Source organism: Canis lupus, chromosome 25 (genome assembly GCF_048164855.1).
Source record: "Canis lupus baileyi chromosome 25, mCanLup2.hap1, whole genome shotgun sequence".
Taxonomy (NCBI): Eukaryota; Metazoa; Chordata; class Mammalia; order Carnivora; family Canidae; genus Canis; species Canis lupus.
In genome coordinates this window covers 2,776,257-2,798,240 of record NC_132862.1, presented here as the reverse complement: position 1 = coordinate 2,798,240, position 21,984 = coordinate 2,776,257, and the positions used below count along the sequence as shown (strand labels likewise).

The 21,984-nt window shown below is 55.4% G+C and overlaps 3 protein-coding genes and 2 long non-coding RNA genes across 7 annotated transcripts in view; 2 read left to right on the top strand and 3 right to left on the bottom strand.

Annotated features, from left to right (window-relative positions):
• LOC140617050 (uncharacterized) overlaps positions 1-2,972 on the bottom strand; it is a 7,957-nt gene extending 4,985 nt beyond the window's left edge. The window contains exons 1-2 of the long non-coding RNA XR_012017314.1: positions 2,770-2,972; positions 280-309 (exon numbers count right to left, since the gene is read on the bottom strand). This is a non-coding gene — a long non-coding RNA (uncharacterized lncRNA). The remainder of the gene's footprint in view (positions 1-279; positions 310-2,769) is intronic.
• Positions 2,875-8,251, top strand: LOC140617046 (keratin, type II cytoskeletal 7-like). Of its 2 annotated transcripts, XM_072797830.1 has the most exons (6): positions 2,875-3,011; positions 4,573-4,698; positions 6,170-6,390; positions 7,075-7,182; positions 7,345-7,376; positions 7,824-8,251. In XM_072797830.1, exons 1-6 carry the CDS (start codon positions 3,009-3,011, stop codon positions 7,922-7,924), a joined length of 591 nt encoding a protein of 196 aa, XP_072653931.1. In that variant the 5' UTR covers positions 2,875-3,008; the 3' UTR covers positions 7,925-8,251. The 2 variants fall into 2 exon arrangements, with proteins under 2 accessions (XP_072653931.1, XP_072653932.1); XM_072797831.1 differs by lacking the exon at positions 7,075-7,182.
• Positions 4,573-10,319, bottom strand: LOC140617047 (uncharacterized). 2 transcript variants are annotated; one of them, XR_012017311.1, is made up of 4 exons: positions 9,523-10,319; positions 6,957-7,147; positions 5,558-6,490; positions 4,573-5,264 (listed from the first exon to the last, which is right to left on the bottom strand). It is a non-coding gene; the product is annotated as an uncharacterized lncRNA (long non-coding RNA). The 2 variants fall into 2 exon arrangements; XR_012017310.1 differs by having other exon boundaries at positions 5,558-6,470.
• The window catches only part of LOC140617045 (keratin, type II cuticular Hb6), a 25,654-nt gene continuing 12,917 nt past the window's right edge, over positions 9,248-21,984 (top strand). Inside the window, exon 1 of the mRNA XM_072797829.1 lies at positions 9,248-9,555. The gene's annotated coding sequence lies outside the window, so the exon portion shown is untranslated. The remainder of the gene's footprint in view (positions 9,556-21,984) is intronic.
• Positions 13,662-18,947, bottom strand: LOC140617044 (keratin, type II cuticular Hb1). Its single transcript, XM_072797828.1, has 9 exons — positions 18,564-18,947; positions 17,648-17,856; positions 16,819-16,879; positions 16,021-16,116; positions 15,645-15,809; positions 15,322-15,447; positions 14,849-15,069; positions 14,557-14,588; positions 13,662-14,261 (listed from the first exon to the last, which is right to left on the bottom strand). The coding sequence occupies exons 1-9, from the start codon at positions 18,930-18,932 to the stop codon at positions 13,999-14,001; spliced, it is 1,542 nt and encodes a 513-aa protein (XP_072653929.1). The 5' UTR covers positions 18,933-18,947; the 3' UTR covers positions 13,662-13,998.

Below are 21,984 nucleotides of genomic sequence, written 5' to 3'. Positions count from 1 at the left end.
TATGCAAGGCACACCGAATGTTTAACGTGAAGGAAAAGGTGGGTAAATTAGCGATTAAAATTAAGAATTTTTATTTATCAAATATACACAAAGTGAAAAGACAAGAGGCCATAAACTTGAAGGTGATATTCGTATTATGTGTAAGTGACAAAGCGTAATATCTAGAAGTAGAAATTTATATAGAAATATAAAACTACTTAGAATCTAACAAAAATAAGGCAAACAACCCAACAGAAACAATGGGCAAAAGAAAAGGAAATCCAGACAGATAACACATACTTAAAGAGATATTCAGCCTCGATGGGAATCCTGCAAATGCAAAGCAAAACCAAAAATGAGACTGATGATATCATTTCATTGTTGAAAATTAAGACGCGTCAGAAAAAGACATGAATCTGGAATCTGATCAAAGTGTAAATTGTTATTACAACAGCTTTGGCAAATAATTTTTGTCTTGTAATATTGAACATTTGATTCAGAAATTCCAGTCCTAGATGTGTGACACAGAGAAATCCTCACCTACGTCCATCAGAGGACATTTAGAAAAATGTTCATAGCACCAACTTTGTAAGAGAAAACAAAACAAAACAACAATAGAGTCACATAAAGTGTTGTGCATTCACTTAATAGGATGCTATGAATCCTAGTGGAGGCCTCCTGGTTTCATTTTATATACATATATATATAATGAAATATATATAATATTATATATTCATATATACATACTATATATTTAGTATATATAAATACTATATATTTATATATATATATAAAGTGAGTCCCTTTGCTAAAGGATATCTCTTAAAAAAATAAAAAACAAACCCCAACTAAACAAGGAAAATTGAAAAAAAATTTTTTTCGGGTATATGCACGGATGTGATAATACTAGAAGAAAGCAAGGGAATAATGACACAAATTCAAGGAAGTGGCCACCCCTAGAGCTAGAAAGAACGGGGGCAGGCTAGGGAGGGAGTGTGCAGGCACATGGAAATTACTAGTAACGTTTGGTTCTTTTTTTGCTTGTAAGTGGACTTGTGGGTATTTTATTTTCATTATATTATTAAATACATTAAAAAAATCAATATACTATTTATAAGAAATGAAACCTCAACAGAAGGCCTAGTTGAAAACCTAAAGACAGAACAGGAAAATCTAAACAAGAAATCTAAAAAAAAAAAATCTAAAAAAACAAAAACAAAAACAAAAACAAAACAGGAAATGTTACCTAAAACATGAGGCCGTGAATTCAAAGTGGAAGAGCGTGTTAAGGTGAGCGGTGAGGGCGTCAGCGTGTATCGAACATAGTGGGAGTGAGAAATTCTTCACGAGACTTATTTCCGCTTATGTGCATGGATATGTATGTAGGTACTGATTTGCGACATAAAATATATTTCCTATTTTGAGTTGTGGTTAAAAATTGGTTTGACAGGGGATCCCTGGGTGGCTCAGCGGTTTAGCACCTGCCTTTGGCCCAGGGCGTGATCCTGGAGTCCGGGGATTAAGTCCCACATCGGGCTCCCTGCAGGGAGCCTGCTGCTCCCTCTGCCTGCGTGTCTGCCTCTCTCTGTGTCTCTCATGAATAAATAAAATCTTAAAAAAAAAAAAATTGGTTTGACAGCCAGTATCCTAAACAACCTCTTGTCAAAGCATAGCAGCAGATACGTACCTAAACGTCCATACCAGCGTTATTAGAACAAAGACAAAAGGACACGTGCGCATACTCCTAGGAGAACGGAGAAACAATCACACAGTAGGGTACTACGCAGCTGTGAAACATAAGTAAAGTTAGATGCATCAAAATTCTCACAAATAGCATGTTGGGGAGGGAAAAGCAAGTCACAAAAACAGTCTAACTCTATTTTTTTTTAAAGATTTTATTTATTTATCCATGAGAGACACAGAGGGAAGCAGAGACACAGGCAGAGGGAGCAGCAGGGTCCACGTGGGGAGCCCGATGTGGGACTCGATCCCAGGACCCCGGGATCATGCCCTGATGCTCAGCCACTGAGCCACCCAGGGGCCCCTAATTTTGTTTCTATAACGCTTAAAGTTAGACAAAACTGAATGATTGCTTAGGGATTCACGCGCACATGATAATAAAGCCGAGGAATGCTTAATACAGAAACCCGGGATAGTGGCTACTTTGGAGACTGGATGGGGTCAGGGACAGAGATACTGTGACCAGGAAGGGGTCCACGCGGGGCTTGGAAGGTACAGGTGGGCACACAAGGATTTGGTTTATTACTGCTGCTGTTTTAATCGTTAAATGTTTGTTACGTATACTCTTTTGTATGGATGAGAAGTTTATAAAACAAAAGGAAAACGCTGCTCAGCTTGTGCTCCTGGTCCCTGGTTACTCCTTCAGCTCAGAGGATCATCTTACCCGGAGTTCCCTGCCTAGTCTTGGAACTGCAGCCCCTCCCGTCCCAGGGTCTCTCTCCCTCCTGTCTATCCTCCCACTGCTACCAGACAGGCCTTCCTTTTTTTTTTTTTAAAGATTTTATTTATTTATTAATCAGAGACACACAGAGAGAGGCAGAGACACAGGCAGAGGGAGACACAGGCTCCATGTAGGGAGCCTGACGTGGGACTCGATCCCGGATCACGCCCTGGGCCGAAGGTGGCGCTACATCGCTGAGCCACCCAGGAGCCCCCAGACAGGCCTTCCTAATTGCACACCAAGGTGGTCGTCTGCTCAAGCACCTTTTGGGGCTCCCCCATTTCTCACTCCATATGCCCAAACTCCGTGGCTCTGCATGTTCCCCCCACCTGAAGGACCCTTCTCTTCCTCTTCTCCCCTTTCCTTTAGGTCATTCCAGCCCAAGGACCTCCACAGTCCCACTCGGGTTGACAGAAAGACCCCTTCCGGCCACTGTCAGAACTCTGCAATTATAACAGGGTGAGGTCACAAAGCCCCCAGAAAGGAGGGGCTCCGTCCTCAGAGGCGAGGGTTCTGGGAACCACTTGGGCTGGAGCTGGGCTTAGGGAGGAGAGTGCAGCTCATCATCATGGTGAGACTTGTCCCTGGGCGCACTGGGTCACATGGGACAGGGGGGTCCCAGACTCTGCCCAGATCTGCTGGACGCAGCCGGGCCCAAGCTCGGGGCCCGGGTCTGCAGCTCTGGGGCAGGGGCGCAGGCAGGGCTGGGCTGGGGGCTGGGGCAGGGGCAGGGGCGGGCGGGCGATGCCTGGCTGTTCATACCCCTCTCCCTCGCCCCGCTGCCCTGGAAAGCATCTCGCCTGGGGCTGGTGTGAACGGTTCTCATCCTCTGGGTTAAGGAGCGTGTGCGACTGTACGTTCCTCGGGGTGGAGAGCCAGGAGGGCTTAAGAGGCAGCCTAGCTCAGCTGTCGCCCGGCAGGGTCACTCATGTCCCCCCGGGTCCCTACCTCCTCGCACGGTAGAGGCCGTGAGCCGCGCCCAAGGCGAGCTAGTGGAGACGGTGACAGCCACCTGGCCTACCGCACAAGTGGGCGTGAGCCCCCGTGATGCACTGGAGGCCAAAGACCTCGAAGGGTATGAGGCCCCGTGTGTAGGTACCGAGCCCGCGCTGTTTACCAGGGGGCCTGCGGAGACGGGGCGCACGAAGGGAAAGGCCCCCTGGTTCTGTCCCTAGAAGACAGCACCCCCCATAGTGGCCTTGGCTTTGGGGAAGGAGCTGGAATCGGAATCCCTGACACTGATGAAGGGCATTAATCAAATTAAGGAAGTTTCTTCAAATTCTCAGATTCTTTAAAAAAATATTTTATTTTATTTTTAAAATATTTTATTTATTTATTCATGAGAGACACACACAGAGAGAAGCAGAGACACAGCAAAGGGAGAAGCAGGCTCCATGCAGGGAGCTGGACGTGGGGCTCGATCCCGGGACTCCAGGATCACGCCCTGGGCCAAACCGCTGAGCCACCCAGGGATCCCAACAATATTTTATTTATTTATTTGAGAAAGAGAGAGAGAGCGAGAGCGCACAAGCAGGGGTATGGGCAGAGGCAGAGGGAGAAGCAGGGAGCCTGATGTGGGCTCCATCCCAGGACCCCGGGATCACGACCTGAGCTGAAGGCAGACACTTAACCGACTGGACCACCCAGGAGCCCATATTCTTAGATTTTTTAAAAGTATTTTTCAAATTAGGAATTTCTGCTAGGGTTTTACAAAATGGCTTTTGTGTTAATTGAGGTGATTGCCTGCACTGAATGACCGTAACTGATTTCCCGAAGTTTCGCTACCCCAACGCCTGGGATGAACCCTATGCAATCCCAAGCCCACAGCCTCCACAGATTACCACCCTGCCTCCTTCCTCGTGCCCTCTGCTGCCATCCCCTTCGGCCTCTCCAGACCCAACAGTGCCCACCAGGGTGCCCGCCAAGCGCATTGCATTCTCTCCACAACCCTTGGCGATAGAAGAGATTATCACTCCCATTTCACAGATGGAGAAACAGAGGCCCAGAGCAGTTAGATGCTCTGTCCAAGACGGAGGTGGACGGGTTGGCACTGGGGCTGTCTTGCTGGCCTCAGCTGAGTGTCCCTGTGGGCTCTCCCTGCCTCCCCGGTCCTCCCCCTTTGCCCCCCACAGTGCGAGGAGGTGCAGGCGACCGTGCAGAAACACATGCACAGCCCGAGGCACAGCAAGGAGGAGCTGAACAGGCTTAACCAGGCCATCCAGCGGCTGACTGCGGAGGTGGACGGTGTTAAGAGTCAGGTGAGGGGTGGCTGGGGGGTGCCCCAGGGTGACGAATGGCGGGAGGGCGTCCATTATCTCCGACAAGCCGACTGCTCATCCTCATCCTCCGGAACACACGGGCAGAGTTTCTCCCTGTGTCTGAGCACACGCAAGTGTGGCTGTAAGCGTGCGCCCCGCCGCATCGGCCTAGGGCGCTCTGCCTTTCGTGTGGGCAAGTGTTAACACGCAGGTGAAATACGTACAAACACGGAGGCTTGCACGCATTTCATCTTTCGTGTGTATGCACATTTTTGTATCCGTGTGTATTTTTCAGAAATTGCACAAGACTTTGCCTGGCCGTCCGGCTTTCTGGGTTCTCTTTAAAAATGTGCAGGTTTGGTGACATTTGGCTGGAGAAGAGAGAGGCCTCTGTCTTCTCTGTCGCCTTCACACGGGGTCACGCTCCCTCTGTGGGCCACAGACACCCCCCGGCTCCCCGCTCCCCGCCCCAGGTTGCATCCTTCGACACAGAGGCAGAGGGCCCTTTGCCGTTTCTCATCTTCTTGGCTGGCATGTGGAAGACGAAAGGCACCTGTCCCACGGCTCTAAATTAGAGAAATGAGACGCTGAAAACCTGCGGGAGGTCCTGGTGATTGCAGGACAGTGAGAATGCGGAACTGGGTACTACTGCCCTAGAGCTAACATGTGGCCTTGATGTTTTGATGCCTCCAGCCAGGCCTCTGCAGGCATTTGGGTTTGCAGCTCATGCTCTAGGACTTGGGGAGCAGGGGTGCCCTCATGAATGCTTTCTTTCTTCCACGTCTCTGCCTCTCAGCTGCCTCTCTTTCCTCCCAGCCACCCTGTCAAGCCCCCCGCCCCGCCCCAGCCCATGCTGTACCTGCAGAGGGAAGGGGTCTGCTCCCTGCAGATACAGGTGCCCCAGGCCCGGAGGGGTTCTCCTGTCTCCAGGAACTGATGACCATGAGGAGAGGGGCAAGCTGTCCGGGTTCCAGGGGGTGGCACAGCGAACGGGTGGCCCTGTCACGGTTCAGTCTCCCACCAGCCTCAGCTGTTCTGACTCCCACCCCTCCCACCCCGTTTCCTACGCACCAAGCACACCTCGCAGGGCAAGCGTTTATCGTTGCTGTATTTCCCCAGAGACTACAGGTGCTGGTTTCTTGTGAGGAAAGGGTATGCTTCCTGCTAGTTTCCCTTTATGGAGCAATAATCCCAGCATTTGATGCTTCCCGGATCCTAGCTCCTGGCAGAAGACTCGAATTCTAGATGCGAAAGGCTCTGTCTCAGGCAGCCCAGGTGGCTGGCCCCTAGGGTCCACCCTGGGAGCCGGGCAGACACACAGCCGCGTTTTTCGGAACAGGCAGGCCCATTCCTTACAATGATCTCTAATCCTTCATTGGTCCTCCAGCCTCTCAGAAAGGTCTGGATCCTTACGGGGCGGGGAGGGTAGCAGCCAAGGATGTCCTGTCTGTGGTCTTCCCTTTGCCCCCAGCCCTGTGAACTGGACAGAGCCACAGAACCACCAGCCCTGCGGGAGGACGGAGCCTCAGACAGTGCCCAGGGCAAGCTGGCCTGGCTGGAGGCCGCCCTGCAGCGAGCCAAGCACGACATGGTCCGGCAGCTGCGCGAGTACCAGGACCTCATGATCATCAAGCTGGGCCTGGACTTTGAGATCGCCACCTACCGCAAGCTGCTGGAGAGCGAGGAGAGCAGGTGAGGGCTGGGCGGTGCCTCGGATGTGGCCGGGATGAGGCGTGCTGGGGTGTGGAGGTCACTGGCTGGGTCCTCAGCAGCTGGGGAGGGGTGGGGAGAGCTGACCTGGGTATGCAGCGACTTGTTCTCCTGGAGCCACCCCCCCCCCCCGCCCCCCAGCTTAAGGCCCTTTAGACAAAAAGTTCCAGCTAATGAGCACCCTTGGCACCTGGCAGGGGACTACTCGTGAGGTCATTCCCCCGCAGGGTCAGAGAGCTGGGGCCAGTCTGTCCATTGAGCCCAACCGGGGGGAAGAAGGTCCCAAGTGTGCAGTGCCTTGTCCTCAGTTCAGCCTTCTCCCCCCAGGCTTGGGGAAGGCAGGGTTTATGGGAACACGTAGGGCCTGGCTTTTAACCTTAGACAGCAGAGACCCAAGGGCTGAATGCTCCAGCTGGGCACCCCAGACCGAGGGGAAGGAAGGGGAACCCGCCACGCTTATTCTCTCCTTTCAACCCCACAAAACTCCTGGGAGCTAGGGGGCATCATCCCCATTTTACAGACGGGAAAACTGAGTCTTGGGGGTATACCTCAAGGACGCACAGGTCCAAAGTGATGGGGTGAGGCTTGATCAGTCCTCTTCAGATAGTTGAGCTATCTCCTCTGTGGTGTCCTTTAAAATGCCCCCTTCGTGGTTTCCCCTTTTAGGCTAAGTTTAGGCCGAAGAAAGCATAGATCTTCAGCCTTCTCTCTCCTCCAGGAAGTCATCAGTAAAACTGAGCTACCGGAATTTAAGCAGGAAGGACTGAGTTTAAGGTCCCGAAGGATCTGATGCAAAAGGGGACCCAGGAGCGGGCGGGGTGGACAGATCTCTGCCTGTGGTCGGGGAGAGTCCGTCGGGAGGGTTTTGTTTTGGGGAATGAGGATTATTATGCCCAGGAGGTATGTGAACTCACCGCTTCCTCCTTCTCCCCGCAGGCTTGGTCTGGGATTCGGGACAGGGAGCCTCTGTGAGTAGATAATAGACTTAGCTTGGGTTGGAGGGATCGGGTCTCACCCCCTCTCCTTTGTGTGTGTTCTTTTGGGAAGGGAAGGGGTCTGCTTCCTCTGTGTGTCTCCTTTTTGGGGGGTTTCATCTCATGGGGGTGATTCTCCGTGCAAGTTGCGGGGAGGAGGCCATGCGGTCTGTTGTTCGGGGGCAGGTTCCTTTGGTTTGTCCCGGGGTGTCGGGGGAGGTTCTGCGGGTCTGTCCTTGTGGGAGGGACTTTCATTCTGCCCTGGGGAGGCTCTGTGCCCCCGACTTCGGGGAGGGGGCGTTCCTGAGTGTGTTTCTCGGGGGAAGGGGCCTGGGCATCATGACCTGGGGGAGTTTGCACCTCCGTCTCCTGGGGCGGGGGTGGGGGAGGCGGGCCTGGGCATCAGGAGTGTGTCTGTCTGTCTTGCCCCCCCCTCCACAGCCACTCTGGGCTCAGCCCCCCGCAGCCTGGCCCACCTGCCCGGAGGAGCGGGCCCTGGCGGCCTGGAGAGGAGCACCCCTGGCGGCGGCTGCGGATGCTGAACCTTCCTGCACAGCTCCCCAGAAGTCGAGGACCCCAAACTCCTGCCCCAAGGCTGAACCCTGTGCCCCAGACACCCCTCCCGTGGAGCTAACCCTCACCTTGTCTTTCCCCCTTGCACCCCCCACCCCTGCCCCACCCTGGAACGTCAAGTCTTGGAATCGAGCTTACCAGGGACCGTGACTGCCCTGTCCCCTGGGGGAAGGTAGCTGGGCTACCTTGGGGGACGCTGTGCCACTGGGGAGGCCCAGTACCCTGCTCCTGTCACCTGCCCCCCACTCCTCTTTCCCTGGGACTCCTCCTCCTTTGCAATAAAAAGTTCTTCAGTGGCCCGAGCCCGGCGGGGCTGTGTGAGCCTGGATTCCTCAAGCGGTGCCCGGAGCACAGGGGGGGCTGATGGAGCTTGGAGCGAGGGGAGACAGGAGGGGACACTACCAGGAAGCAGCCCTCGCCCTGTGCTGTGTGGGTCCACCTGACTCCAGTTGGTGATGATGCTACAGAACGAGGATCCCAAGGGTTTGGGTGTGGGGGTGGGTGACCAAGGGCCCCTGGGGAAGGTGAAAGGAGGGGTCCGTTCCTCCCCAGGTCTGCTTGTTCCCCAGCCTGGGGCCGGGCAGCCCTGTGTCTGGCAGAGCTGCTGAGCGCTGGCTTCATTCACCCACACGCCGGCTCCACAGACAGTGCGAGGGGCAGGTGCAGGGCTGAGCCAGCAGGGCACTCTGGTTCTGGTGGGGACGCGGCCAGTAACGGGGAAAGCAGCCCCAAAGAGAGTGGAGTGGGGTGGGGATGAGGGCGTATTGTCCTCCGCTGCCCTGGCAGGGGCGCTTGAGGACAGGCTCCGGGGGAGATGCTCCTCGCAGACCGGGGCTGGGGCGTGTGAACACAACTGGGTGGCCCAGGCCCCGGTTCTAGTGTAACAAGGTGACTAATGGGGGGATGAGAATGACATGCCTTGGAGGAGGAGGAGAGTGTGTCTTTGGAACCGCATGGAGGGCTCCAGTCCTACCTCTACTTCTAGGTCTAGTTTGCTCTGAGTGTTCACGAGGCAAGTGGACTTTGTTGGGGGCGGGGGTGTGCATGGAGAAGATAGGCCAGTTTGGGGTGGGGGTGGCCAGAAAGAGCTGGGTTTCTGGGCTCTTTCTTTGCCACATAGGCCCAAGCCCAAGAGAAGCTTCCATTTGGTGAGCTCACATTCTTTTCTGTTGCACAAAGGGTTACATCATCGACACATCTGGGAACAATGGTTTCTGCTTTCTATGTCCCTGGGTGGGGTAAAGGTGCGTCATTGGCCAGAGGCCCTGGTTTTACCTTTTAAGGTACACTAGTGCCAGGGTGTCTGCTGTGTTCTTCTGGGTCCTTGCCCAGAAAACAGGTATCCAAAAGGCCCCCTTCCTGGGTAAACAGAGCAGTCTCATGCAAGAGGAATGAGACCGAAACTTGGCTGTAAGGCTGCCGCTCGTACCTGAGGGGTAGGGGACATGGGTCCACTGGAGCCCCATTTGGTCAAACGACCAACACCAGCCGTGTAAACATTCTTACCACACGCCCAGTGCAAAGTAACTGCCTGAAAGTGGAGCCGCCCCTCTTGGAGATTTCTCACCTGGGCTCCGCGTTCCCTGCGTTTCGCCAAGAGGTAATGACATTCTGTGATTTTCAAGGTCAGGTTTTTCCAGCTCCTGCTGTGCTGATGGTGTCAGGGGAAGGACTTAGAGGGAAATATCACCTAGGAGGTGTTGGCAGGATTTATGGTGAACATCCCGCAGCCACATCACCGAGGACTGGCTGCCCACATTTTCCCATTCCAAATCCCAAGCCTGATGTCACTCCAGGTCCCAAGGGCTGCCAAGCCAGATGAGGCTTGCGTGTCTTGTGTGGGCCACCAGCAATGTTTGCGGTTTGGGGACCGATTCCCTGAGTGGCTACGGGCCACATTCCATGCTGGGGCGGGAGAGAACTGTTTGGTGCATTTATAGAGAGTCGTTTACCAGCCTATTTAGAAGCTTTGTTAGTCGAGGTGACTTCTGAAGGGAAGCAGGTTGTCACCTGTTTAGTCATCACATCTCTGCCGAAGGGGACCACGAAGGGGACCACGGGGGTCCGCCTTCTTCTGTTGGCTCCTCATGCCCGCCTCACAATAGCACTGACGCATGACAGATGCAACTTAGTAGTGTCGGCATCTCGATGTGAGCCCCTCAAGGCCAGTGGCTGTCCCGGCCGCCCATCTCCAGGGCCTGCCCCGCAGTACCGATGAACCCAGCGAGGCTCTGTGGTCCCGTGTGGTCCGCTCTGTCCTTGGATGCTTTGGGTCCTTCTGGACCCCTTGGGAGTCTCTTGACGGATGAGTCTAAATACAATCCTTCCCGATGTAATTCCAACTGCAGTGTATCAGCCAGGCCAGCCTGGAGGAAGGAAGGAAGGTTCTGGATTCTGTTTCCGGTTTTGCTGTTCTCTTGGCCAAACGTTGCCTGTTTCTGAAGCTCAGTCCTGCCCACCCCCCAATCTAACTGGTGAATATTCATTTACCCTTTTATTTTTCCTCCCTTCTTGACCTCTCTGCATGTAGTTTACCCATCAGAGGATGCCACAGGGTTGTGTGAAATATATGTCGCTCTAAAGTACTTGAAAACATAGTAAGGGGGGGATCCCTGGGTGGCGCAGCGGTTTGGCGCTTGCCTTAGGCCCAGGGCGCAATCCTGGAGACCCGGGATCGAATCCCACATCGGGCTCCCGGTGCATGGAGCCTGCTTCTCCCTCTGCCTATGTCTCTGCTTCTCTCTCTCTCTCTCTCTCTCTCTCTCTGTGACTATCATAAAATAAAATAAAAAAAAAAAAGAAAGAAAACATAGTAAGAATGACATAATGTGGGCAGCCTGGGTGGCTCAGTGGTTTAGCACCTGGGATCGAGTCCCACATTGGGCTCCCTGCATGGAGCCTGCTTCTCCCTCTGCCTGTGTCTGCCTCTCTCTCTGTGTCTCTCATGAATAAATAAATAAAATATTAAAAAAAAAGAAAAGAATGACATAATGTAATTAGTATCTCATGTCCTGGAGTCCTGAGAAGGGCTTTGGGCACCTTTAGAGAAGGTTCTGCAAGTCTAAGGCTGGCTGGTCTCCTGCTGTCCCAGGGGGAGCTAGGGTGTCTACAAGGCAGGAGGGGAGCTAGCAGAACCCACTGGCTAGAGCTGGGGCTCCCTTGGCTGGAGGCCACCTCCCTACCACTCCCCCCTTAATCCAGTTCTCTACCTGGGACCCCCCCTTCCCCACCAGCACGAGTCCCACCTGGGCGCTCACACTGCAGTCCTAGCCACAGGTACCCGCAAAACTCCCCTCGAGCACGTACACGTAGGCGCACGCACACATCTAGAAGCGCTCACAGTCACACACATACACACACGTGCTTCCACCCAGATGCCCGGAGACGCACATACACCCGGAGGCCGTCCTATTGTTGGACCCGCAGACAGCTGCCCAGAGACGGTGAGCTGCGTGGGATGAAGGTACAGACAGTACGCGCCCAGCCCAGCTGTCGGGACTCCCCACCGTCTTCTAGCTCCTAGTCCTGTCCCATCTCTCCTGGAGACGAACAGAGCTTTAAATTGGTAAAGGACCTCAGCAGCCATTTTGCCTAAACATTTTATTCTACTAGTGAATGCACCGAGGCCCAGAGAAGGGAGGTGACTTGCTAAAGGTCGCACAGGGAGGTGTTCCATTCCCACCCCCCAGCCCCCAACATTCGGCATCCCAAGTTCCATGTGCTGGATTCATTCACTCTTGCTTCTCTTCCTGAGCCTGTCCAGGAGTGGGAACTAGAGGGCGGCGGGGACGGTGCTACTGGAAATGGGACAGAGCCGGAAGTCAGAGCTAGAGGGACGCTGAGGGCAGGTGTGGCAGGCAGGCCTTTGGGCTGATGAGACCCGTGGGATGGGAAGGGAGGGGTCAGTTGGCAGAGATGAGAAGTTCATCGGGGCTGGAGGGGCGAGTGGCCGCTGAACCGAGGGGTAGAGTGATGGAGCTGGGGTTTGGGCCTCCAGTCCGGACTCCCGATGGCCTGCTTCTGAGCTGTGGGGTGTCAGCTCTCCCAGGGTTCCTCTTCTTCTTCTTCTTCTTCTTCTTTTTTTTTTTTTAAGATTTATTTATTTATTCATGAGAGATACAGAGAGAGAGAGAGAGAGAGAGAGAGAGAGAGGCAGAGACAAGCAGAGGGAGAAGCAGCTCTTCGCAGGAGCCCCACGTGGGACTCGATCCCGAATCCCGGGATCACAACCTGAGCCGAAGGCAGATGCTCCACCGCTGAGCCCCCAGGTATCCCGTCTCCTGGGGCTCTGTCCAGCTCAAGATTCCATCAGGAGGGTTGAGGGGCCATCTTGGTGGGTGGGAGGCCTTGGGTCGATCCTCTCCCTTAACAGAGCGTTGGTCTTTTCAGACCACTCCCTTCTGGTCTCTCAATATTCTTATTTATTGCTATTGCCCTGAGGGGTGGGGAGGGGGACTTAGATTTCTGCTACTGTCTTCTGGGCCTGGGCCTGGAGGTTTAGAAACTGACCCTGCTGTACAGATGGATGTTCAGGGACTTGCCTTTGCCCATAGTAAAGCTGAGGGGCCACCTCCCCACTTTCTTTGCTACGTGTAAGAGCCTCATCAGTGTCAAGGGCGCAACGGTTCTCTACACGAAGGAGCTCAATGGCCCGAGATGTCGAGATTTCTCTCTCTGTTTGCTGTCTGTGATCACAGGTGTAAATGTGATATCATGTGCCTGTAATCAGTTTGCAGATGTGCATGGGAGGCTGGACAGTGCCACGGCCCCGCTCCCTGGAGGGATTTCCACGTTACGTTCTGCAAAAGTATGCTGCTAACGGCAAGCGCGTATCGTGGTTATTTTGTGGCGGGAAGTGCCTAAGTGCATTGTCCCGTGTATGAAATCCCTAGTCCTCCCATCTGCCCTGTGAGGTAGGCGCTCACGTATCATTTTCACTTTAGAGATATGGAAACTCACTTTAGAGATATGGAGAGGCCGAGAGAATGGCTCAAGGCCACTCAGCCAGGAAGGAACAGAGCCCAGTGTTGGATCCGAGGAATCTGGCTCCAGAGACTATGTGCCTACCTCCCTGCCACCTCATCTTCTTGCTATGTGCTGTTTCCTTCCTCGGGGGTCATTTATCAGCTATGGCAGGTCTCCAAACCCCAAAAGGACTCCATTAAAAGAAAAAAAAAAAAAAAAGAAGCCACATCAAAGGCTTTTTGAAAGTTTAGACCCTGTTCTCGTATCTGTCCTTTAAAGAATTCTCATAAATGGCTCAGGCATGAGTCTTCCCCAGCACAGCAGTGAGTGATGTTTCCTTAAGCTTTGAGTGGCTGGTGAGTCTAATTTTTGTTATCCATCGGTTTACAGATCTGCACAGGGATGTCTTCTGGGAGGCAACGCGGGTTCGTGAAATGGCCACTGGTGGTGCACACAGGGTTCAAACACCAGCCGGATGCTGAACCTTGTGGGGCTCTGGTCTGGTTACTGAGCATCTCTGGCGTCTTCATCTGCAAGATGTATCATGGGTGTGTGTGTGTGTGTGGATGAGATCGTGACAGTTGTGTGCATAGATGGTGTAGAGGCCCTCAGTCTGAGCCTGCTGTGAGCCCAGGGGCAGAGGACTGCGCTGGAGACCCCAGACTAGACCTTTCTCTGCTCCATGTGACATTGGGGACCCTCCCAAGACCTACCTTTCTGGAAAAGAGAGTTGCAGACAAGGCTCAGAGTTGGCTACATTGATTTATTGGAAACACAGATCAAGACAGACATGGGCACGGCAGAGGTGGAAGGGGGAGGATTGGGGAGTGGGGTACCGCCATCAGCTCCAGGGCAGCCTCTGGCCTCTGAGCCCCCTTCCTATGGGCATCAGAGGAACTTCTTTTTAGGGGTAGCCTTTCCTAGCACCAGCAACGGAGCTGAGGAGGAAGGGATCACACACAGACAAGAGGCCGGGAGTGGGACAGATCTTTCAAAGTGCCAGAGAAGTAGTCGAGGCCTTGCTCCCCCTGGACGCCGGGCGGGAGAGACACCAGGCCCGAGGCTTGAGTTTGGAGGTCTAACATCTGCGGCAGCTGCTGACACACGAGCCCACGCCGCAGGAGCTGATGCCGCAGGAGCCCACACCTCCGGTGCCCAGGCCGCAAGACGTGATGGAGTTGCAGGGGGCGCAGGGGGCGCAGGGCGCACAGGGGGCGCACATACCCGTGCTCACCGCCAGGTTCCCGCTGCACGGGGCGCTGCACACACTGCCGGTCACCGGCCGGGAGCCCGACACGCAGAGGTCGCCGCAGACCACCCCACCTCGGGAGCTGCTGACACCTGTGAACCCCAAAGATTCAGCCAAAATTCTGGGGGGTGAGTCATCAGCCTCCCCGATGATGCCCCGCCCCAGGCCCTGAGCACTGGATTCAAAGTCAGGAGAGTCTTTACGTGCAACACTGGTTCCATCTAGTTCCAAAGCTGCCGCCTTCCTTGCTCTCTGACCCCAAACCCTTCAGCTGTGATGCCAACCCACTCTCTTGCACTTGGCATCCAGGGGTAGCCCTCCCTCCAGACTGTGCCATCCCTACAAGGAACGGGGTAAATCCATCCAGCCGGGAGCTGCGGTACTCACAGACATTCACGGCCCCGACGCCTTCACATAGTCTGAGAGGGAAGAAGAAAAAGACAACATAAGTGACTCAGCGAAGGCTGCAGATGGAGCTCCCCAAAACTTGGGGTGGGGTCTACAAGTGGTAGAGTAGGAGCTCGGGGTCTGGGGTCTGAGGACAGCCCTCCGGGCCTCCCCACACCCACATGATGGATGATAGGCTGTCCCAGATCTCCCAGGCTGAGCCGGGTGGAGCATGGTGTTTATTCAAGGGGCAGGAATGGGGAGCTCAGAGCCAGGCTGGGTTGGGCCTCACCTGTGCTCCTCGCCCTCCAGCAGCCGCCTGTAGGTGGCGATCTCGATGTCCAGGCCCAGCTTGGAGTTCATCACCTCCTGGTACTCCTTGACCAGGCAGGCCATGTCCTGCTTGGCCTTCTGCAGGGCGGCCTCCAGCTCGGCCAGCTTGCAGCGGGCGTCGGTGAGGGCCGCCTCGCCCTGCTGCTCCGCCTGCGTCACGGCGGCCTCCAGCTTGGTGTTCTGGGGGCGCAGAGAACAGGGTGCTATGGTCCCGGGTCTCTCTCTCCATTTCCTGGATGTGTCTGGTCGCTCCCATCTACACCTCCCCCCCCCCCCCCCCCCCCCAGGAAAAGGACTCTCCTTTTATCAGCCGGGACCCCCAAGGGCCACAACCAGGGCCTCTAGCCAGGCACATGGGCTGGGGCGTGAGTGGGGTGGTCCCTGGGGCACACACTGCCTGGGCGGCCCTGGGACGCTCAACGTGAGCCCTACCTGGCACTTGGCGTTCTCGACCTCGGCCGTCAGCCTCTGGATCATGCGGTTGAGCTCGTTGATCTCCTCCTTGGTGCGGCGCAGGGTCTCCCCGTGCCGGATCACCGTGGCCTTCATCTCCTCACACTGTGTGTGTGTAGGGGGGGCACAGGGGCTCCTGAGGCTCAGGACGGGTCATCCCGCTGAGCCCCACACCTTGCACAACTGCCACCCCAACCCGAGGGCTGCCTGCCCTTCCCTCGTCCATCCCAGCTGGACAAATCCCAAAGCCCTTTCAGCATCCCTCCTTCTGGGGCTCTGGCAGGGGGAGGCTGGGCCCCGACCTTGCTGCGGTACCAGGACTCGGCCTCAGCCCGGCTGCGGCTGGCGATGTCGTCGTACTGGGCCTTGATCTCGGCCACGATGCAGTCCATGTTCAGGTCCCTGCTGTTGTCCATCTTGACGATGACTGAGGTGTCTGAGATGTGGGCGTGGAGGACGCGGATCTCCTGCGGGGGCGGGGGGAGGATGGAAGATCTTGTTTGCACCCCAGCCTCTCCCAGCACGTGTGGACCCAACCCTCCCTGGTCTCCCGCCCCTGCTCCCACTATAGCCCCATGGACTGCAGGCCTCAGCCCGATCCCAGGCCAACCAGTCCCAGGCCAGGGCCCCCTCTTCCAGGCTGGCTGCCAGTTCTCTGCCTGGACCACGGCCCCTCACCTCCTCATACAGGCGCCGCAGGAAGTCGATCTCCTCGGTCAGGGCCTCGGCGTTGGCCTCCAGGTCTGACTTGCGGAGGTAGGCGCAGTCCACATCCTGGAAACGTGGGGTGTCACGGAGCGCCGAGCACCCATAGTGGCATCGCCCCCAACTCCCCGCCATCCGAGGAGGCCAGGGCAAAGGGTTCCCAGGGTCCCGTTGCCAGCGCAGCTCCATGCCCTCTGGCCTGCCCACCGTGGGCTTCACCGCCTCCTGCCCCTCTGACGACGAGCCCCTTGTGCCTGGAGACGGGCCACCAGCCTCTCGCCCCTCTTGTGCTCCCAGCTCTCCTCCCGACCCTCCCTATGCCAACAAGCTCGGCCACCTGGGCCCTGCCGGGCCCCCGCAGTCCTCCAAGCCTGCGCCCGGCCCCTCCTGGTTCTGCTCCACCGTCCCCACACCCCGCGGCTGCTCCCCTCCCTTGGGCCACACTTCCCACAACGCTACCCAGGACACTGTCCCTCGACAGAGACACCGCACCGCTCTGCCCCCGGGGGACCCCAGCCGAGGCCACAGCTTCTGAAGCGGGCAGGACGGCAGAGGTCAGCCCAGCCGGGCCCTGCCCCGGGGCACGGTGCACGTGGGCATCCCAAGGTGGTCGCCCTGCATCAGCACCTGAATGAGCCTTTCGTGCCCCGATCTCTGAGGTCTGCCATCCCGACTTGGCCAGGCCAGGTACCCACACGAGGTCCAGACCCTCTGGGCCTGGCCGTCATTCTAGGTCCCGGACGTCTGTGCTTCCCATGCCTCCTTACTCACCTTCTTCAGAGCCACAAATTCATTCTCAGCTGTTGCTCTCAGAGACACTTCCTCCTCATACCTGAGGCAGAAGAGGGCAGACAGGGAGGTCAGGGAAGGGCGGGGCTCCCCAGGGCGGCCTCCACTTCCTATCAGGGCAAGGGCAGCATTAGGGACCTCCCAGCGGCTGGCCCCCGGCAGATCCGCTGGACCCTTTCTTGCTGCTTGGATGTGGAACGTGTCTGGGGTTCCCTCCCCACTTTGAATTGAGGGGTCTGGAGCGCCTACATCCCGGGACCTCAGAGCCCGCTTCCCAGAGCTGCCCAGAGGCCCCTCGGGAGGCAAACAACAAGGCCTGGGCACCCAGCTCCGAGCTAGGAGTGGACAGCAGCACCTCTGGGGCACCGAGGCCCCAGCCCCCCCCACCCGGGCGTCCATCCTGGCTCAGGGTCCGGGCCTGGGCCACCCGCCAACCGTCAGCCCTCAGCACCCTCGGCAGCGGGACACCCAGGGCCCCGGGACCCGTCATTCCCAAGGGACAAGAGGCTCAGGTGCAGGGAGCTCAGCATGAGAAGGCCCAAAGCCTGCAGAAGCCCCCTCTGGCCTCCCCCCGGCCCAGGGAACAGCCTCCCAGAAGCCAGAAGGCCCTAGCAGGAGACAGATGTCTGCTGGGGGCATCCGGGTGCTCGGGCAGGCGTCTGGCAGCCGTGGCCCAGACGCGAGGACCCTGCCGCACGCTGCCCCCGGCCTGCACAGCCACTCGCCCCCTGGGACTCTCTTGCCCAGTCCAGCCCAGCGGGCTCTAGGCCACGTCGTTTCCTGTGCCCAGCGTCCCTGCCGCCCCACTCACTTCTTCTTGTAGCCCTCCAGCACCTCCTGGACGTGGTTGAGCTCGGAGGCCAGCCTCCCGCTGTCGGCCTCCACGCACTCGGCCTCCCGCCTCAGGGTCTCGATGTAGCCCTCGAACAGGGGCTCCAGGTTGCTCTCGCAGCACTTGCGGTTCTGGTAGAACTGCCACTTGGTCTCCAGCAGCTTGTTCTGCTGCTCCAGGAAGCGCACCTGCGTCGGGGCGGGAGGAGGGCGTCAGGTGGCTCCTGGTGCCCCAAGGCCACTTTGGGCTGGCGGCGATTGCTTTAGGGTGAACTCCCAGCAGGGATCGGGCAGAGCTGGGCAGCGGGACACAAGGTGACCTCCGGAGCTCCTGACTGTCATCCGTGTCTGCATTTTCCAATTTAGGGACAGGAGCCAGAGCTGAGAAGGCCAGTCCCTGCTCCCAGGTAAACTGACTCAGGCAGACCCGGTGAGTGCAGGGGCCACGTGGTCCGGAGCCAGCCAGGGTCTCCCGTTTGCCTCTGCCTCCCTCCTTCCCGCACGTCAGTGCCCAGCCTGGGTCCTGAGCATGGGTGGGGCAGAGGAAGGGTGGGATTGGGGACACCCACCCTTAGGGTGCCCCTGTGGTCCTCCTCCTAGTCTTCTGTTGGGTCTGGGGACTACGTGCACGGACCGTCCTGTGCCTCTGGCATGAGGGGTCGGAGCCCGTCCCCGTCTCTGTGCGGGGGGGACCTGCCTGCCTGGCCAGAGGTGCACGTGCGAGCCACACCATCCCACCGGGAGCCTGTGCCCCGTAGTCACGTCTTTGGTGCATCCGGGCCCTGAGCTGTGTCCGTCTGGTCCATCAGACTGGGAGCTGCCCCAGGTCCTCCCTGTCCTGCCCCTGACCCCCCAGGAACTGAAGGCCCGGGAAGGGTGCGGCCGGGGACACCCACCTTGTCGATGAAGGCGGCGAACCTGCTGTTGAGGCACTTGATCTGCTCCTTCTCCTCGTGCTTGACACACTGCGCGTTGGGGTCGATCTCCAGGTTGAGGGGCGTCAGGAGGCTCTCGTTGACCGACACGGTGGTGATGCAGGGCGGGCTGGGCCCGCACACGCCGCCCGAGCGGTAGCCGAAGCTGCGGCCGCAGGAGCCGGCGCGGAAGGCCCCGCAGACGCTGCGGCTGCCGAAGCCCCCGGTGAGGCCGCGGTAGCAGGAGACGCCGCGGTAGGGGGCGGCCGTGATGCAGCAGCGGCCGGGCCGGGGCCCGCAGGCCGAGGCGCAGCTGAAGGCGCGGCCGCAGAATCCGGATCCGCAGGTCATGGTGCTTCTGGAGGCTCGGGCGGTGGAGGACAGAGAGGAGGTCTGGAGTCTTGTGGAAACTCCAATGTGCTCTGCAAGGCGCCTCCGTCCTATTTATGCTCAGATCTGAAGGGCTTGGCTGTGCACTGGGTCAATTTGTGCTTTATGGGCTTGGGCGGTTAGTTGAGTCCAGCTCCTCTTTAGAATGTGCTTTAATGGTGGAGTGGCCCGCGCCCTCCTCTGTGTATAGGATGCCAACCTCTGGGCTGCAGGCGGACTCAGCACGTTTCATCTTCAAAGTGCCCTGCCAGCAGGGCATGCGCTCACCTGAGGAGATTGGAGAGAGAAGTGCAGTAGGGCAGGGCAGGTGGGAAGGGGGTCCAGGAGAGGAGAGGAGAAGAGGACCGGACTCTGGGTGAAGCAGGGGAACGACTGAGGTGTTAAGAAACAGCATCTATCCAGATGTTTCCATCTCAGTAACAGCCAGCGTGCTACTGTCCACAAATCTGCATTTCCCTCCTCTCCATCTGCCTAGTGGGCTGGCGAAACACATCCCCTTTCTCCTACCTAATAAATAGGAGATTATTGACTATATGGTTTTTTTAATCTTTTTCGACTTTTATTATGAGAGTTTCCAAACATATAGAAAACTTGAAAGCACAAACACCTTGAGATGTTCAGCGTAGTTACCTGCATTCAACAGGGGTTAACACTGGGCCACCTTTCTTGCCTATGTGACGGTTACAGAAAGTATGACAGGTACAGAAATCAGGACCCTACCACCGCACATTCAAGGAAATTAATAATTCAAAAAACCATTTGGTACCCATTCCATTTTCAATTTTCCTAATTGTCTCAAGAGTTTTTTTTTTTAATGGTTTTATGTGACTTTGCTTGTGGCTCTGTCCCTTGCATTTTAAACTGGAAGTTCCCTCTAGAGTTGGGTTGATCATATGGTAGCCTGTAGGCATGTGTGGCTATTTAAATTTGAATTGGTTAAAATTTAATAAATGCAAAAGGGAGCTCCCCAGTTGCATGAGCCACGTGGCCACACAACCACTGATTACTTTATTGGACATCGCAGATACAGAACATTTCTACCATCATAGTAGCAATCTACTGGATAGTGCTGGCCTGGAAGCTTGATTGGGTTCAACCGAAACATTTTTGGGCAAAATGCTTCATAAACAATGGTATCTAACTCTTAACGGTTAGACACCTAAGAAGCATGCATTACCAGCTTGTTCTATCATCCTTGATGCTAAATCAGAGCACTTGTATGCATTTTCCTTTTATAATTAGGAAGAACACTGTAGGAGAACATAGGTCCCATTTTGATAAAAAGATCCTTTCTTTTCTTTTTGCTGCCTACTGTGTGCTATCATACACGCCATAAACAATCTCCAATTCTCCCATCAACCATATGAGGTACGTGTCATCATCCCCATTTTACAGATAAGGAAACTGAGGCTCAGTGAGGTTAAATAACTTGCCCAATGTCTGCCAGCTAGTAAGTAGTGGAGCCCAGGGGATGCAATACCTTCTCACCTACAAGCGATGACAACCTCTAGATTTCCTAATCTCTGGAAAATTTCAAGAGGGTAGAGAAAGTTGTTTAGGAGGGGTATCTGTGGATTTATGGCTGGGGAGAATCAGTATAAGGAAGATGGACAGAGTTACAGGGACTTGGTATGTATGGTTAGAACCAGGAGGGGCCAATCGGGGTGGGACTGTAGCGCAGGGGCAACATGAAGCTGGGGCTGGAGATCTGCAGAACTCCATTGGCTGAGAACTGAAAGGAGGGACACAAAAAGCTGGTTTTAAAAAATTTAAGATTTATTTATTTATTTGGGAGAGAGAGAAAGAGAGAGAGAGAGTGAGCATGGGTGGGGGGAGGAGAAGGGAAAAAGGAAGGGGAAAGAGGAGGGGCAGAGGGAGAAGGAGAAGCAGACTCCACGATGAGCACAGAGTTGCGTGTGGGGCTCTATCCCAGGACCCCAAGACCACGATCTGAGCTGAAAGCAGATGGTTAGCTGACCGAGCCACCCAGGAACCCCCAGAAAAGGGCTGTTTTAGTTCTTTGTGTACCTCTGGTGTAATGTAAGTATCTTGACAGATGGCTCTGTTTTACCTACCCATGAAGCACCCTACTCCAAAAGAACGGGTCTAGAAAAATTATCTCATGAAGTGTGGAGATTTGCAGTAAATGAAAGAGAAGCAAAGAGGAGTGGAATGATGCAGCCGGCATGCCCCGGTAGCTGCTGTGTCTTAGGGGCAAAGGCAAGCAGGGGGGCTCAGGGAAGAAGGAAGGAGGCAGGGTAAGATGGGAAAAGAGACGGTAGGAGGGCAGCCCAGGGCTCAGGGAAGGGATGACTGTGCAAAACATTCAGGGGTGAGGTCTTGTGACTGGGACTAGCACTGGACTCATGGGTTGTGTCAGCCAGCTGGCCACCCAGAGGAGGGTGTGGTGCCTGCTGTCACTTTATGTGTTTGGGGAGCTGGGCCAGCACTTCCGAGACCCTTTATCCCTCATCACAGTTCTGGGCACTGCCCACAACTGAGCCATGGTGCTCCCAGCAAGCCAGCTGGCTGGTGTCCTGAGGAGAAGCGCCGTGAGTCAAGGTGCATCTCACACATGTTTTACCTTCTCCACCAGTGTAACTCCTTATAAAAATGACATGCATAAACATGAGCTAATTACTAATGCCTGGCCCCTCCTAAGCAATTTTAAAGAAACAAGACGCAATCTAAAGGAACAAGATATATATATATATATATATATATATATATATATATATATATATATAAAATTCAAATGTGACACAATTTTGTTAACTTCAGGCCTTATTAATTTCTGGTAATCTTTGAAGAGCTCGAAGGACATTCAATCTGAATGTTTTCTTGGAGTGAAAAAACTTGTGTTGGGGGAGGAGGAAAGAGGAGAGAGGAGGGTTGTCCCCATTGTAATCTTTGCTCTGGCAACATGAGCTTTATAGAAGGTAAAATCGTGAAATATGTCACCCACACAAAAGGATGCATAGGTGGTGTACGTAACACCTATAGGAGGAAAGAA